This window comes from Cyprinus carpio, chromosome A9, assembly GCF_018340385.1.
Source record: "Cyprinus carpio isolate SPL01 chromosome A9, ASM1834038v1, whole genome shotgun sequence".
Classification (NCBI taxonomy): domain Eukaryota; kingdom Metazoa; phylum Chordata; class Actinopteri; order Cypriniformes; family Cyprinidae; genus Cyprinus; species Cyprinus carpio.
Window position 1 is genome coordinate 31,848,953 of NC_056580.1, and position 16,315 is coordinate 31,865,267.

Below are 16,315 nucleotides of genomic sequence, written 5' to 3' on the forward strand. Positions count from 1 at the left end.
CTAGGTTCCTCCTCCACGCTTTTCCGTCCCATTTCTCATCATGTTTAAAGCTTCTAAGTTGGCCTGCAAAGAATCTGCACCTGCAAAATGTTCCCAGAAAGTTCCACAGACCTCAAACTATCATCTTTCACAAAGTTCTACACATCCTCTGTTCCTTCGCATGTTTGGCTATGAATGTTTTGGTGAATTTACATCAGCCTTCTACTACAAATAAAAGTGTGGAATTCTGTTTAACACATTTTGCTATATTTAAATGCATTCTGCAGTATTTTGAAAATCTTTAGGGATGGGCAATATACCAGTAGAAATGTGTCAGTCAGTAGATATTTTAAGCTATTGCATTTATCACAGCAGGGCTCCAGACTGCACCTAAAACAGTCGCAGTGGCTCCTTAAGTGATTTTTTTATTTAATTTTTTGTATGGAGTCCTCCACAGTTATCCTCATGTGATGTTGCAGTGCTGCAGCCTCATGAACATTTTAGTTTAAATGTTCATGTGATTTTAAACCATTCAATCGATTTAAAATTTCCAACCACTGTAAGAGGCAAAAGAAACTCAGTTTGCTGTCTGATGTACATGTGTGCACAAAAGGCATCCAGTCATACAGAGCAGCTTTATGTACTAAATTTCTGTAGTATTTATTGTTAGTTAGACCTCTCTGAAAAATTTAAAGCACTCTTTATATAGTTTGTATCTTTGTACTGTTGAATGTATTTGTACAATTGCTTTAATTAGTTTCTTTGTTCTTATTTTATTACTGACTATTGACTTGTCTTCTATAAACTTGATGAATTTTTATATTATTTAGGCAAGTGTTTGTTGTGGTATCAATATTGTGACATTTCAATGGTATCTAAAATGCTTGCGCTGTAACAACCTTATTTCCTGCAGAAATAACTATATTGTGATGTATAGTTCTCGTGGAACACAGTGACTCATGTTTTAATCATATCACCCACCTCTACATTCCACTCTTGTGATGTCTTTCTCTTTCTTGCAGGTCATCGATGGAAAGCTTGCTCCCTTCCTCTCTAAGGTGATTAAGTTTGCCAGCTCTCATGTCTACAGCTGTAGTCTGTGCCGGGAGAAGGGCTTCATCTGTGAGCTCTGCCACACTGGCCAGGTCATCTATCCTTTCCAGGAAAATGCCACCAAAAGGTGAGAACTGTAGCCACTGTTTCACCTCTAAATGTCTCATGTTCTTTAAGGTATATGAAAGAAGAGATACAATGGTCCAAGTACAAGTAACTTAATTTCCTGAGCCAGTTTTGCCTTTTTTTTTTGTTTGTTTGTACTAATTAGTAGGTTTTTAGTGGATTTGTGAAGTCACTTTCCCTCAAAGACAGGTGTCCTAGCAGAGAACTCACAGGTGTACATCAAAGATTTTCTTTATCACTGATGATGATGATGGTATTGGTAATCCCACAGCTCTGTACACTTTAAGTGCCAGTTGTCTGTAAAAAATAGACCGCAGCTCATTTCTGATGATTGTCCAGCCCCTGTCTCGTGTTAGACACACCCAGCGGGCGGTGGATTGAGGTGTGATTGTGCAGTGATAGCCCACCCTGTGTAAGGGGACAGTTAATCCCTCGAGCATCTCAGCTTTTTTCAGCATGCTGTGTGTTGTCCGCTTATGGCCTGCAGCTGATAAACCGCTCTCTGGTCTTCATAGCATCAGTGTGACTAGAATCTCTCGGACTCTCCAGCGAAGTGGAGTGCCGTTCCCAGAACAGATGCTGCTGTTTAAACATAGCTACTAACACGGCAACATTGATAAAGCCTCAGTGATGATTGGTTAGTACTGCTACAGTTAAAGATGTACATTTTGAAATGAAATTTTACCTTACCTTTCATATTTTATTCTGTTCTAAGTGATTGTCTGGTCTGAAAAAGAACCTTGTCACATTTGTTCATCGTGAAAAAAATCTTTTAAAACAATTTGTAAAAAAATCTATACATATTATACATATATATTTAATTAATAATGCATATAAAGTGTATATATATGTGTATATATACACACACATATATTTGCACAATGTAGCAAAGGACTGAATGCATGAAGACATTAATTACATGTAATTATATAAATCAAATTGCTGCATTACTGTTAGTGGATATCGATTCACTGAGAGATCCTTTCAGGTCTGTCCAGGCGGTTTGAACGTGTCTGTTAGTACAGCTGGATCCAGGTGTTGCACTAACTGCTTCAGTGTTTAGTTTATCCAGAATTTTATGGGTGTGTTTGTGTGCACTTCATGTTTTATCAGTAACAGTACATGCTCATTAGGGCACAAGCGTGTGGTCATAGGAGCACAAGGTGTGTTCACACTCCACCATAAATCCATAAATTCCACAAACCACCACAACACCTCTCTGAGGAGCAAGTACACCATAGCTCTTATGGCTTTGGATCCTTACTGTTGGAAAGAACTATTTATTTATAGAGACCAGTTTAAAATAGACATCCTGTCAACTAGTATTATCTTGTTAGCAAGCTTTAGGTTTTATTCATGTTGGGCATGCTTCAAATTGTAAGACATTTTCAGCTCTGGACGTCTGTTTAATTGTTAGTTCTCTATAAAGAGGAAATCATAATAAGAGTTTTTAAAATGTTAATCAAAAACAATTCTTTTAATGCTTTCGTGCAAAGCATAGACCACTTTCAGGAATAGACCACCAGTAGTTCTTCTGGTTAGTATGGCATAACCTCTTGGCCAACAGTGATCCTAGGTTTTAGTCTTGGTTTGGCAGCCCACAAACTTTAACCACTGGGCTACTACCACCAATGATGGTGCACAGAAACAAGTTGTTTCTTTTTAGAGGAATGAGGAACCCTTGAGCTCCTAATTGTTCTAGTAAAGGATATATTATATATATTAAACTTAAAAACTTAATTTAACTTAACTAACCTCGTTCTCTCCGTGAATATAGCCGAGGTAGCTCGCATGCCATTAAATCATAAACAAACAAACACATACATATATATTTGTTGCATATTTGTACTCTGAATGTCATTAGATCTTCTTCCAAACCTAATGATTGCATAAAAGTGATTCTTCATGAGTGAAAGCAAAAGACCATAAAAATTATGTATGTTTGTATATAAAGAAAATGTAACCTTTGGTACATTTTAAACTTTTTATTTAGTTAGGAAATTTTTCAATTAACCACCGATTACAATGAACTAACTTAATCCAGCAGATAGGGCAAAGACTTTTCCACAGCACTGTTTTGAGTGTCAGTGGATGTTTGGATAAACCATCAGTGCTCTTCTATGTTCTAAATGCAGGTGCGAGGGCTGCGGTGCGGTCTTCCATGCCGAGTGCCGGATGCGAGCCCAGCCTTGCCCGCGATGTGTGCACAGAGAACTGCACAAGACGTCGGCGTCATTCTGGAAGAGGCACGGCCCTCACGACAGCCCTGATGACGAGGTGCTGGACTGCTTTGAGCTGGACACCTGAGACGGTTTATCGAGAGCGGTGCCGAGCATACTGGACTAATAAAAAAGTCCAAGTGCTGCTGCATCCAACAAGGACAAGATTCCATGCTCCCTTGGTTGAAGTGCTCCGTGAAAACCAAGAAACAGTGGCATTTTTATTTTTTTTGTTCTCCCTCACCTGAGAGAGATGGGCACAGAGACAATAATTCAGCTCCCGAAGAGCAGAGTCTTCATAATGATACCAATTTACCCTTTCCTTTCATCTACCAAATGACAGCCAGGGCCAACTGACAAATACAGGCAAAGTACGCTCACACACTTGCACATAAACACACTCTTACCGACAGATGTAAAATAATGCACTTTCTGGCAGACTCACAATCCAAGAGCGATGATTCAAACCAATTTCTGGACACAAATAGAGCTTCTAATCCATTAATGGTTCAGTGAAAATGAGCGCTGCAAGATTCGGTTTCCCTTCACGCAGTAGTTAACCTACAATGCTGAAGACCCTTGATCTCGAGCGCGTGAAGACTGAACATAAAGATAAACATCCTTAGAACAAAAATAGCTTTTTTTTGGGTTCACATGTTTGCATTTTTGCACTTCACATTTATGATTTGTCCCTAAATTTCTGTTTTTGTTTTTTTCTTATAACAAGTTCATTGCACTTTCAGTCACAGCATCTTACTCCTCAGCTTTCAGCTTTGGTTTGCATTGTACTGTGAAGAAGGATCGATGTCTTGTCCCATCCACCTGAGCTGGAGTTTAAAAAGTTTGACTGTTTATCAACACTCAATGGCTCTGCCTATAAGCAGCTGAACCACGTTGTTCTTGCTAACCGCCTGCTCCATGATTACAAACTACCCTGGGCCACCAAGCCCCGAAATTACAGTCTAGAGTTCCAGGGCTTTGTTTAGCATTCATACGTCTTTTTAACAAGAAACGTAAAGAAAACCCGCTGTGGACAAGCTCATAATTCATGTCCATCTAACCTCTGCTTTGGATCCTCGCTGCCTCTCTGCGTTCATATTATGTTTTCTTGCTACTTGAACTTAGTATTGGCAATAAAGTCACTTGTTTTACTTTCGCTGCCTTATTTGACTTCCCATTCTTTGGCCAGACCTGTCTTTCTCCAGTTGGACAATATGTGCACAGTGCTCAAAAAAAAAAAAAATCCCTGTTGTAAACGTAGCATGCTGACTGACATTTTGAATCCTTCAAATCCTGAATATCACTATTATCTAATTTCCCCATTTTCTTTTGTTCTTCAGTTTTTTTCCCCTTCTATAAGCATACAGAAAATAGCAGTGGGCATCTCTTCCTGGACACCTCACCAGCAAACAGAAACCTCAGATATAAATCAAATTCAGCTTTACGGATATAAAACAACTGGAACTACCTGCACATTCAAAAACTAGTTACTGGTCCTACTGGACTTACGCTTGATGTTTGACACTGCGAGGAGCCGTCTGCTGAGATTTACATCATTACTGGCCGACAGTGTCACTTATTGAACTCTCTGAGATGGGTTTAGGTCAACATACATATCATTTGGTACCATGTTACATTTTGTTTTATGAGAAAATGTGTTAATTCCATTGAGCTTATGTTTTGCACCAAGAAGTTTACTTCTGAATGAGATTCTGTCTTAGTTTACGTATGGTTGGTGTGTGATAGGACAATGTAGATGGATGGATGATCGTGTTAGCTGTTCAGGATATTTGGTTCTATTTATTGAATCTGTGTCTTTTTGCCTGCCTTAAACTTAAAGCCAATGCATCGGCCTGTTGATGTTCTTCAGTTAGCAAGCTAAAGTCACTCGAAAAATGTTTCAGTATTTATTAAACTAATCAGAATATCAGACTATAGAATATATTATATAATTGTTTTTTGAAGGCGAAGACCTTTACTTACCTTAAGGAATTACCCCGCAATCTGACGATCTTGTTTTCCCATAAAAGAACTCATCATTTTACCATTTTAAGCTTGAACTGAGCTAAATGCACCATGCTTTACATGATACTATAAGATGTAATGGTGTTTGTTGGCTTTGAAAGTTCGATGTATTATGTTACATTGCATTATCCGCACTGTTCTTTAAATCAGGGATTCTTAACACACTGAATAATGGTCATGGAGGGACAAACAAAAAGGGAACTCAGTGGATGTACTTGATGGATATCTTTTGTTCTTTCAGTACACAGAGTCTTTTATTACAGTCTTTTATTTTCATATTTGTTGATGGTGTAATGGAAGTTTCTTTATCTGCCATCATGTTGTTCTCAGTTGTATATTTACATATCAGTTTTCTTTCCAAAGTATTTATTGTATTTATATTCTTTACTGTAATTTCTATATCAGTTTCTGGATTTTCCCTGTGCTTTCTTGTATTCTGGAAACTCTTCATTACAGACGACCTCTTATGCAACTACAAATATTTGTGTTTCAGTACAGGTGCGGGTTCCTTCCAGTTTTTCTCTTTTATTTTCCTTTTTTTTTACCACTGTTGCCAATAAAGTAAATTGCTTAATACATTCTCCTCTTTTTATGCTTGAACACTAATGTCGTCATCTGAATAAATTTTAGGATTTAGGATTCTTCACAGATTATTTTCTTGGTCAGAATCCAAGGTGGCAGCAGTGGAATGAATGCATCATGGCTGTGGCTGTGGTTGTGGTGTTCCCTTTTGGGTCCCGGTGCACCGGAGTAGGCCCAAGCATTGACTCACGAGCTAATCCCAAATTAAAAGCCACATGGTTGTATCTGGTTCTTTCTGGAGTTTAACCAATAACCACTGGACCTGTTTGAGACCACAGTAAAAGGCTTCTAATTTTTTGCACAGTGGTACTGACATATAAACATTTGAAATTCAGTCTAGTGATATCATGATTCTATTGAGAACAGTTACCATGGAGGTATTTTCTTAATCTTTAAGGCATTTTAAATATTTGTCCAACCTATCCAGGGCTCAACAATAAGGATGGTCCGCTGGCCCAGGGCCAGTGTGAGTGAGTGAGTTTCAGGCCAGTTGACACTGAAAATATCACATTCATTGAACTTATACATCCACATTTTATGCCTTGCAAATGTTCGTTTTTTAAGACGTGTTCTACATTTTTTTGCAAATTCTGCTGATTTGTCAGTTAATGTTATTTAGCTGGATAATATAAAAATGGGTTTTATAAAAATTGCAAAAACGACTTGTGATTGTCTTAAAAGTAAGAATGTGTCATAAACTACTCATTTTCGTGTGTTGATTTTCTTTTAAGTAAAGAAATGAAGAAATCGTATAATTTTAGTGACGAAAACTATATAAAGAAAAATGTACACATTTAAGACAAATATAACTAGCCAAAATAGAAATAAAATTTCTATTCCAAACAACAAATACATTGATAAAATGTATAAAATATATCGTCCATTCTTATTGTTGAGCCGTGCTATATCTTTCTTTTCTTTTGTGTATTCTGTTGAATATTTATATAAACTGTATTTGGACATTTCCCACTTTTAATTTTTATATATTTTCATTGTATTTACATTTAAAATTTTTCAAATTAAGAACATTTTTCAATATTCACATTTTTTATTCAAGCTAAATATTTCACACAATTACCTGTTACATATACATACATACATACATACATACATACATGGATATGCATATGGTCTCAGTGGACACCTGTGTGTGTGTTTGGGTAACATATTTTATGTCTACACCATATATTCAGTTTCATCACCTTACATGTACATGAAAAAATGGACCAGACTTGTTTAATTTTTTTTCAGAATCTTGAGTGGTGTCTCAGTTAAGCTAATGGCTGGCCACCCCAGACGCTTCCTCCCTGGTTTACTTTTTCAACACTTCCCTCATGTTTTTTCCTCCTCCCCAGTTTTTTTCCCCTTTTTTTTTCTCCCTCTTCTTGAAAGAAAACAGCAATTTGTCCTGGCCTTAGAGAGCTCTAAAGCCTTTCTCTGACAGAGTAATCCACCAGGATCCAGCCCCTGCTGATGGGCCAGAACATGCCAAGTCTTCCTTTTTTTGTGTGTGTGTTTTGTGTGAATGTTCACTAACTCTTAAAGCTGGTTTTCGAGCCTGGGCTTAAAAGGCGTCCTACTGATCCATTACTCCATTATGCTGAAGATGCCTTTTAGATGGGTGTTTTCACACATATCTGGACTTGTTGCATCCTTTTTTGGAACGGGGGATTTTTTTTTTTTTTTGTGTGTGTGTGTGTGTGTGTGTGTGTGTGTGTGTGTGTGTGTGTGTGTGTGTGTGTGTGTGTGTGTGTGTGTGTGTGTGTGTGTGTGTGTGTGTGTGTGTCAAGAGGATGTTTTTAGGGATATGCTGTGATTTTTCATACACAATGAACAATAGATGAATTATGGTAAAGTTGTAACTAAGAAAGACAAACAACACTTTAGATGCCTTGACTATCAAAGCAGAATTTTTATCATCTTTTTATTTTTGGTCAAAATATAAATCATAATTGTCGCAATGAATATGTCCAATCAGCCTAGACGAACTGAACAGTCCGTTCTTGTTCCATCATCCTCACAGTACAAGTCTCCTGCACTACATGTCACTAAAGTCACCTTTATACCTAACATGAACTGGCTGAAGGGGTGGGAGTGTATATTTGGTAGTTGCACTATGCTTATGAGGATAGCTGTTGTTTTAGCAGGGCCGTGTGAATGTGTATGTGAGCTGTGTGTGCATGGTCTGATTCATTTGCCTGTGATTTGTATTGAGGAGTGGGCAAATTGAACCTGAGTGTTGGTCTTGCTTAATTGTCGTCGCCAATTAGTGCATTGTTGAAAGCCACAATGGCTCCACTGTAGCGAGGGGAACGTTCCCCTTTGTGCTTCTCCAGTGGCCCACAGGCCAGTCAAGACTCATTTAGGACTGACAACAAGGGGCCAGAAATACCATCAGAAAAAGACAACAAAAAGGCGGTTTAAGGAGAAAAAGACGACGGCAGAATGGAGGCAGGAGGGGTGGAGACAATAGTGACATGGGGTGGAGCATCAGGGTCCAGTTTTTGTGAAAAGGGTTAGAATGTCTGATTCAACCCCTCAGTTCCCTAACGTCCACCTGCCGCACAAAGACAAAAACCACTGAGCAATAACAAGCCTTGACTTCAGTTGTCATTTCTCAAGTTCTGTTCTTTTTTTATTTTTGTATGTTTGGGATCTTTTCATACATAGTTATGTAACACACACATTTTGTCCTTAAAAATTGATGCGTAGTATTTAAGCTATATTTTATGTGATTTCATTTTTGTACAAAACAGTACATTGTGAGTTCATACAAATTAAATGGACACTGAAGCAACAAATAAAAAAATAAAATAAAAACTCCTATTTGTTTAATATATATATATATATATATATATATATATATATATATATATATATATATATATATATATATATATTAAATACGTTTTTTAGGTTTTATGTAAATATATAAAAATACTAGAGATCAAAAGTTTGTGATTGGTACGTTTTTGAAAAAGTCTTATGCTCACTCACAAAGGCTGCATTTATTTGATGAAAAATACAAAGAAAAAAAACAGTAATATAATGAAATAGTATTGCACTTCAGAATAACTGTTTTCTATTGTAACATATTTTCAAATGTAATTTATTCCTGTGATGACAAAGCAGAATTTTCAGTCTTCAGTGTCACATGATCCTTCAGAAATCATTCTAATATGCTGATTTGGTGCTCAAATTTTTTTTCTCATTATTATTAATGCTGAAGACAGTTACTGCTTAATATTTTTGTGGAAACCATGATCATTTTTCAGGATTCCTTCATGAATAGAATGTTCAACAGCATTTATTTATATGTATTTATTTTATTAATTTTTTTGTAAAATTATAAAAATCTTTACCGTTATACGCACTTCTTTTTTTTTTAACTGGTGCAGTTTTACACTGGTACTGTGGTCATGTTGTTCAAATGGATTATTTTGGACATTTTGCTGTTAAAAAAAAGCTGTACCAGTTCCATATCCTATCACTGTACTTCAACAAAATACAACAAAAGCACCCCATATCATATCATCTTCTCGTGACAGAGACAGGAAAGCAAATGCAGATGAGAAAAGGTCAATTTGGTGAGATTGCATCACATTGGCTTTGTGTATGAATTGTCCGTCCACACACAGACATGGAGAGTCGATTATCAGATAAAAGCATTTGCCCAAACACAGGTTCAGGCATGTAAATAAAGAGAGGTGGGCGTGGAAAAGAGAAAAAGAGGAAAAACCAACCACCATGGGATATTTTCATACCCAGGAGACATCACAAAATAAAACAGACGGCTAGTGTGCACCACATCTCATCACGCTTCAACGTCATTTGATGTTTACAACGCTCTACTGCTCAACTTAAGAAAATCCAAGCTCGACTTATCTAGAGCATGACTGAGACTGATTTTAATCAGGTTATATTTCCTCCCCGTATCACTATTTCAACAAACTAGCTAAGTACTTTAGATACAAGTATGCATACTAGCAGTTTCCCTTGCAAGGCCTAACATATCATGGACACAGTATACAGAAAGGAAGTCAGTCGGGCTCATGTGACTCCTTAAGGTGGGGTTTTGGAGTTAATGTGTGACAATACGCATAGGTAACCTATCAAACAGGTGCACAAATGGCTGGAAAGATTGATTCGGTTACCATAGCATTTAAGACACAATCAAACATCTCGAGCGTTTCAAGCAAAACAATGCAATCAGCCATTGGTGGCCTCTTCTGTCTCAGTGATTGATTCCTAAGCAAGTCTGTGGCATGTAGAGTTCTGTTTCCTTTCGTCTTCTTAGACTTTCTGTGAGCTGATGTCATCTAAGTGTTAATCGAGCATTAGAAATACCAGACGGAGCAGTCGGATGGGTCACTTGCACTTTTAAACACACATATACTGGCACACACCCTGTGAGACCTTTGGACTTATAGAAAGCTGTGAGATTACGGAATACTGAGAGAGAGAAAGAGAGCCACTCTACTGAGAAGAATTCCTAAACATGCTTCCTATCTGAGTAAGTGAACGGAGGAGTTTGTCTAGCACCAGTGCAGACGTGTAGGGAATGGGCAATCATTTGTCACACTTCTCTCTCAATAGCACAATAATTTAACTGTACTTTATCAGTATTATATACTATACTGTACATACAGTGGTTCCCAGAGGTAGTAACTTTATTTTTGCAATGACTTTTAACCAGCTGTTCACAAAGTGATTTCTAGAGGATGTGTGATGTCATTTTTCCCTCGAGTTCTATACCTATTATATATTCATTTTTATTCATTTATTCATTATTCATATTCATTTATTCATTTTTAAGTTAAGCTAATAATGTTATTTTATTATGATTTTATTCTAGTATTAATTATAGGCTCTAAATTTATATTTTCAGTTTTAATTTTAATATTAGTTTAAGTTTTAGTGATTTTGTTATGTGCTTTCTTTTTTATATTTTTATTTAACTTTGTTTTTATTTTAGTAATTTTAGTATGTCAACAAACTTTTTTTTTTCAGACAACATATATAATTTTTTCAATATTTCTAATAAGTAATAATTCTATTTTATTTCAGAAAATGATTTTTATTGGTTGTATTTCTTTAGTATTTAGATAAAGTTAACAATAACAACACTAATATGGCAAAAGTCTTTACGTCATTCACAGAATCATGGAAGCCCAAATCAGTCATTCAGATTTACAGCTGTAGGTTCAGTGCTTTACCACAAAACAGGACAAAAACAAACATCGCCTTATTTGGACTCGTTTTATTTGGTTGATGATTCCAAACATCACAAATATGCAAACAACTTCTGAACACTGACCTAGAGATAGCGTTCTAGTGTGCACTAGCAGTTCACAAACAGAGTATCAGTGTGGCAAGGTGCTCCTCTCTGTTTCTGTCTTTGTCTCGTCGAGGCGTGAGTGATTAAGCTTGCGTTAGGAGTCATTATCTGAGTGTTTGCACAGCTCCGTCTGTCCTGAATGGGCCCAGTGGGTAAACACAAACGTAATACAGGATACACTTGCACAAGAGACTCAAGGCCTTTTCATAGTCAAACACACAGACGCGCACTCACCAGTGCCATCTTCCCGGTATTTTTAACTAACATAAATTAACGTTTTGTTGATCTGTTAAGCCATTGTTCTGGACTGCCTTACCAGTTTAACTATCACATTTTCTATTCAATTTAGGGTGGAAACCATGACATTGCTCAGGTCTCATTAAATGATTAAAAGCTTAATTTCACACAATGATATGAATGATGACACCTGACACAAACCATAGAAATAAGATAGATAGATAGATAGATAGATAGATAGATAGATAGATAGATAGATAGATAGATAGATAGATAGAGCAGTTTTTTCCACACAGATGACTGTCAGTGGCCCCTGGTGATAAAGGGGCTGGGGCCTGAAAGTTGTGGGCGTGTCATTGCGGGTGGAGTATTTTCACTCACAGAACCTCTACGGAGTGAGTAATTACTGGCTCCGCAGCCAACCGAGGGAACACACGCTCTGCCACACAGAAAAATACGTTCTCAGCAAATTAGTGGAAGAGTCTGGCGTGGAATTGGGGAGTTTATACATGTTAAAGTGCGTGAAAGGACTCCAATGGACAGCTGGGAAACACACTGAAGGGAATGGCAGGAAGCACCTGAAACCTGTTGCTCTGAGCACTAATGCGAAAGGTGAATGTATTTATTTTTTATTATTCACCCTTATTATATTTTTAAGAAGGAATTTATTTTTGGATTTCGTCAGATTTCGTTTTCATATTTTCTTCTCAATTTTTCGCCGTCTTTTTTGTTGTGAATGCGCCGGATTGCATTCATCGGATGCATTCACCTGCCATGTGGAATTAAAAGCAGATCAGAAAGAAAACCGACGCTTAAAATGTTACTTTGTTACAAAGTATCTGCGGGAAATGAACTTTCGACCTTAACACGGTTTACTTGGTGAATGATTGACCATTTAGTCCACGGATGCGCGTGCTTTTCCATGGTACGTTCTGACGCTCAATTCTATGTTTATGATTTTCTGTAGAATTATTAAGCTGTTGTTTGATTTAACTGTAGTCGTTCTCTTACTCTTTCAGCCCGTGTTAAGGATCGTGGTCTGTATGAAATGCACTCACACAGTTGGAAGAAAGTGTGCTCGGGATCTGGAATGAAACTTCACTGTGATTTACAACCTTGTGGACTGTGGACATGCTGCTGGAGCAATTAAGGTTTCCTTTTGGGATTTCTTCTTTCCGAAACGCAGCAATAAATTAAAAAAAGAAAGGAAGGAAGGGGGGAAAACCTGAGCCGAGAAAATACTCAAGAATTGAAATTCATAATTTTTCAGTATGAGGGAACCTGCAGATAAGCATCATTTCACCATGGAGACCTCAGGGATGCACCTGGTCGGATTTTGGCTGCACGTTCTGCTGCTGTTGCAACTGTCTGGACTTGGCGACGCTGCCTCTAAGGATATAGTGTGTGAGCCAATCACTGTACCGATGTGCAAAGGGATCGGATACAATCACACTTACATGCCCAACCAGTTCAATCATGACACCCAGGATGAAGTCGGCTTGGAAGTGCATCAGTTTTGGCCACTTGTCCGGATCCGTTGCTCCCCAGACTTGCTTTTCTTCCTGTGCAGTATGTACACCCCCATCTGTCTCCAGGACTACAAAAAACCTCTGCCACCTTGCAGGTCCGTGTGCGAGAGGGCTAAGAGGGGTTGCTCCCCCCTCATGATCCAGTATGGGTTTGAGTGGCCGGAGCGGATGAGTTGCGAGCAGCTGCCCATGCTGGGTGACACCGATCGGCTTTGTATGGACAGGAACAGCAGTGAGACCACAACTCTGTCACCTCCTTTCCCCAAACCCACTCCCAAGGGAACGCCACGACATCGAGCCACTGCAAAATCTGCTCCGCCGCAGAAGTGTGAGCGTGAGTGCCGTTGTCGAAACCCCCTAGTGACAATTCAAAAGGATGCACATCCTCTCCATAACCGGGTACATACTGGCTCTCTACCCAATTGTGCTTTGCCTTGCCACCAACCCTACTTTTCCCTGGATGAGCGTACCTTTACAACCTTCTGGATTGGCCTGTGGTCAGTGCTGTGCTTTGTCTCGACACTCACCACTGTGGCCACTTTCCTCATCGACATGGAGCGTTTCCAATATCCAGAACGGCCGATTATCTTCCTGGCTGCTTGTTATATGTTTGTGTCGCTGGGGTACATTGTGCGACTGCTTGCGGGCCATGAGCGGGTAGCTTGCGAGGGCTACGGCAACCAACAACACATCCTCTATGACACCACAGGTCCAGCCCTTTGCACGCTAGTTTTCCTGCTCATATATTTCTTTGGAATGGCCAGCTCCATCTGGTGGGTGGTGCTTTCCTTCACCTGGTTCCTGGCAGCAGGAATGAAATGGGGGAACGAGGCCATTGCGGGTTACTCGCAGTACTTCCACCTTGCTGCTTGGCTCGTCCCTAGTGTCAAGTCCATCGCTGTCCTGGCTTTGAGTTCGGTGGATGGAGACCCCGTGGCTGGGATCTGTTATGTCGGAAACCAGAGTTTGGAGAGCCTACGTGGCTTCGTATTGGCACCGCTGGTCGTCTACCTCTTCACTGGCTCCCTCTTCCTTCTGGCCGGATTTGTTTCACTCTTCCGGATCCGTAGCGTCATTAAACAGGGCGGCACCAAGACAGACAAGCTGGAGAAGTTAATGATCCGGATTGGACTCTTCACTGTCCTGTACACCGTGCCCGCAACTATTGTGGTGGCTTGCCTAGTGTATGAGCAACATTACAGGCCAGGTTGGGAGCGGGCCTTGGCCTGTTCTTGCCCGTCGGAGCGCCAGCGGCTCGGCATGGGGCCGGACTATGCCGTCTTCATGCTGAAATACTTCATGTGTCTTGTAGTAGGCATTACCTCAGGGGTTTGGATTTGGTCTGGGAAGACTCTGGAGTCCTGGAGACGCTTTGTGGCACGGTACCTCCCCTGTAGGACCCGGAAGCCACCTGTATCAGGCTCATCCATGTACAGTGAGGCGAGTACCTCTCTCACAGCCCGAGCTGGAACAGTACCCACTGGGACCTATCACAAATCAGCACCCTCATCACACGTCTGAACATTGGCCAGAAAGCCCTGGTCCGTTATAAACCCTACAACTGTCAAACGAGTGATGCATGAAGTGTGGATATCATGACTCTGAATGAGCAGGTGTCTGTTCGACCTGATGGAAGGAACAAATTTATTATGAAGGATTTTTACAGGCTATTGGTTGTTTAATTGTATTCAAACTCTTCTCATTCACTGATCTAATTTGCAGAGCAGTGAACATGTTGATACTTTGTAAGGAAAAGATCATTTGTCTGCTTTAAAATTGTTGCAAGCATTTTTTGTGTTTGTTTTTCTGGACCACGAATGATGGAAAAAAGATCTAAGATGGTTAATACTTGATATGAGTCAAGATAATTGAGGGGTTTGTGGAGATATTTTATTTATTTGTGTGTTCTTGTAAATATGCTATTCAAAAACTTTGTGATATCTCAGATAACAGTCGCTTGGAAGTGTTTGTGACTTTATCAGTATAGGATCATTTTAAGTACCGTCTCCAGTCTTCTAACTTACAAATGTGTTTTAAGGTAGGAGGTGCTTTCATGCGTTCTCTGTATAAAAAAAAAATTATACTGTGCAAGTGGAGGAAGAAAGCAAGTCTAGTGAAGAAGCAGTTCAGTCACCTAAAGTTGTTGCAGGCAGCGCTGCACAGGTTAATGCTCACCGAATGTTCTTCAGTGTCCTTCAACAGCCACTTATCAAAGCTATCTACCCACTGGTAATAGATTGTTGGTTAGCATCTATTGGGCAGTGTTAAATGATAGGATAGGAGTTGTCTGAAGAGTCTGTAGGTCTATTGTGCGAGCTTGACTTCCCTCTTGTGGTCAGTGGTTCAGTATTCATGAGGTTCAGGTGTTAACCAGCAGCCATACTAGGTTTGTTGAATAAAACTTGCTTTTTTTAGGAAGGCCAAATATTAACTCTTTTCAAATTGTGGAACATTTTTTTTTTTTTTTTTTTTTTGGTCTGATCATTTCCTTGTCAAGCCTCATGATCCAGTCTTTGGTTATTTTATATCTAATTTCACCTTATTTGTGTTTTGAATCAGAAAACCAGTGTTGGGTATGCACTTTTAGCAGACAGAATCTGTAAATGTTGTTTTTGTAGTTTTCACCGGAGCATTAATGTGTAAATGAGCATTGTTTGACTACTTTTTATGGACCAAGCTGTTGTAGAAGTAACATTTCCTGTGTAGTCTTTAAAATGCCACACAATTTTGCGTGTGTACATACTTGTTTGGCTCTATACATATGTAAATCTTGTAGAAGAAATGTCATTTTATGAGTCCAGACTGCAACTCTGTACATATGTTTTGTAAAAGAGATGAAATACAGTGCTACAATTTTAAAGAGATTCTTAGATATTTATGAAAAGTGTCTTTTAAACATGTTTCTCTTACTAGTAGAGAATAAAAGTGAAGAGCAATTTGTGAACCTGCAAGTCAAATGTTTGGTCCATTATTAATCATGCTTTTATTTTTACTGCTGTTTTGGAGAAAAAACAAAACACAATTCACCCAGTTGATCTTAAAAAAAAAAAAAAAAAAAAAACCACTGAGTGTCAAATCGTTTTTACTTTTCTGATAAATTTAATTAGCCCTTTTTGTGAAAGAAAGAGCTGTAAGTGTTAAAATCCCTGGATAATTTTTTTTTTCACTGTAATGCAACAAAAACAAACCACCATTTTGACAGTTTGGAGTGACCTTGTAAAACATTC

At 38.7% G+C, this 16,315-nt stretch overlaps 2 protein-coding genes across 4 annotated transcripts in view; both read left to right on the top strand.

Annotated features, from left to right (window-relative positions):
- The window catches only part of LOC109096017 (pleckstrin homology domain-containing family M member 3-like), a 38,224-nt gene extending 32,246 nt beyond the window's left edge, over positions 1-5,978 (top strand). The window contains 2 exon segments of the mRNA XM_042764435.1: positions 1,002-1,159; positions 3,294-5,978. Of these exon segments, the coding sequence (XP_042620369.1) occupies positions 1,002-1,159; positions 3,294-3,465 (330 nt within the window). The 3' untranslated portion in view covers positions 3,466-5,978.
- Positions 5,979-11,895: 5,917 nt separating this feature from the next.
- LOC109096016 (frizzled-5-like) lies at positions 11,896-16,039 on the top strand. 3 transcript variants are annotated; one of them, XM_042764437.1, is made up of 3 exons: positions 11,896-12,171; positions 12,352-12,484; positions 12,579-16,039. In XM_042764437.1, the coding sequence occupies exon 3, from the start codon at positions 12,831-12,833 to the stop codon at positions 14,607-14,609; it is 1,779 nt and encodes a 592-aa protein (XP_042620371.1). In that variant the 5' UTR covers positions 11,896-12,171; positions 12,352-12,484; positions 12,579-12,830; the 3' UTR covers positions 14,610-16,039. The 3 variants fall into 3 exon arrangements, with proteins under 3 accessions (XP_042620371.1, XP_042620370.1, XP_042620372.1); XM_042764436.1 differs by having other exon boundaries at positions 11,896-12,484; XM_042764438.1 differs by lacking the exon at positions 12,352-12,484.
- The last annotated feature ends 276 nt before the right edge of the window (positions 16,040-16,315 follow it).

Bases quoted from the DNA above. Each gene is read 5' to 3' on its own strand.
- LOC109096016 (XM_042764436.1), top strand. From the start codon at position 12,831: ATGAGGGAACCTGCAGATAAGCATCATTTCACCATGGAGACCTCAGGG.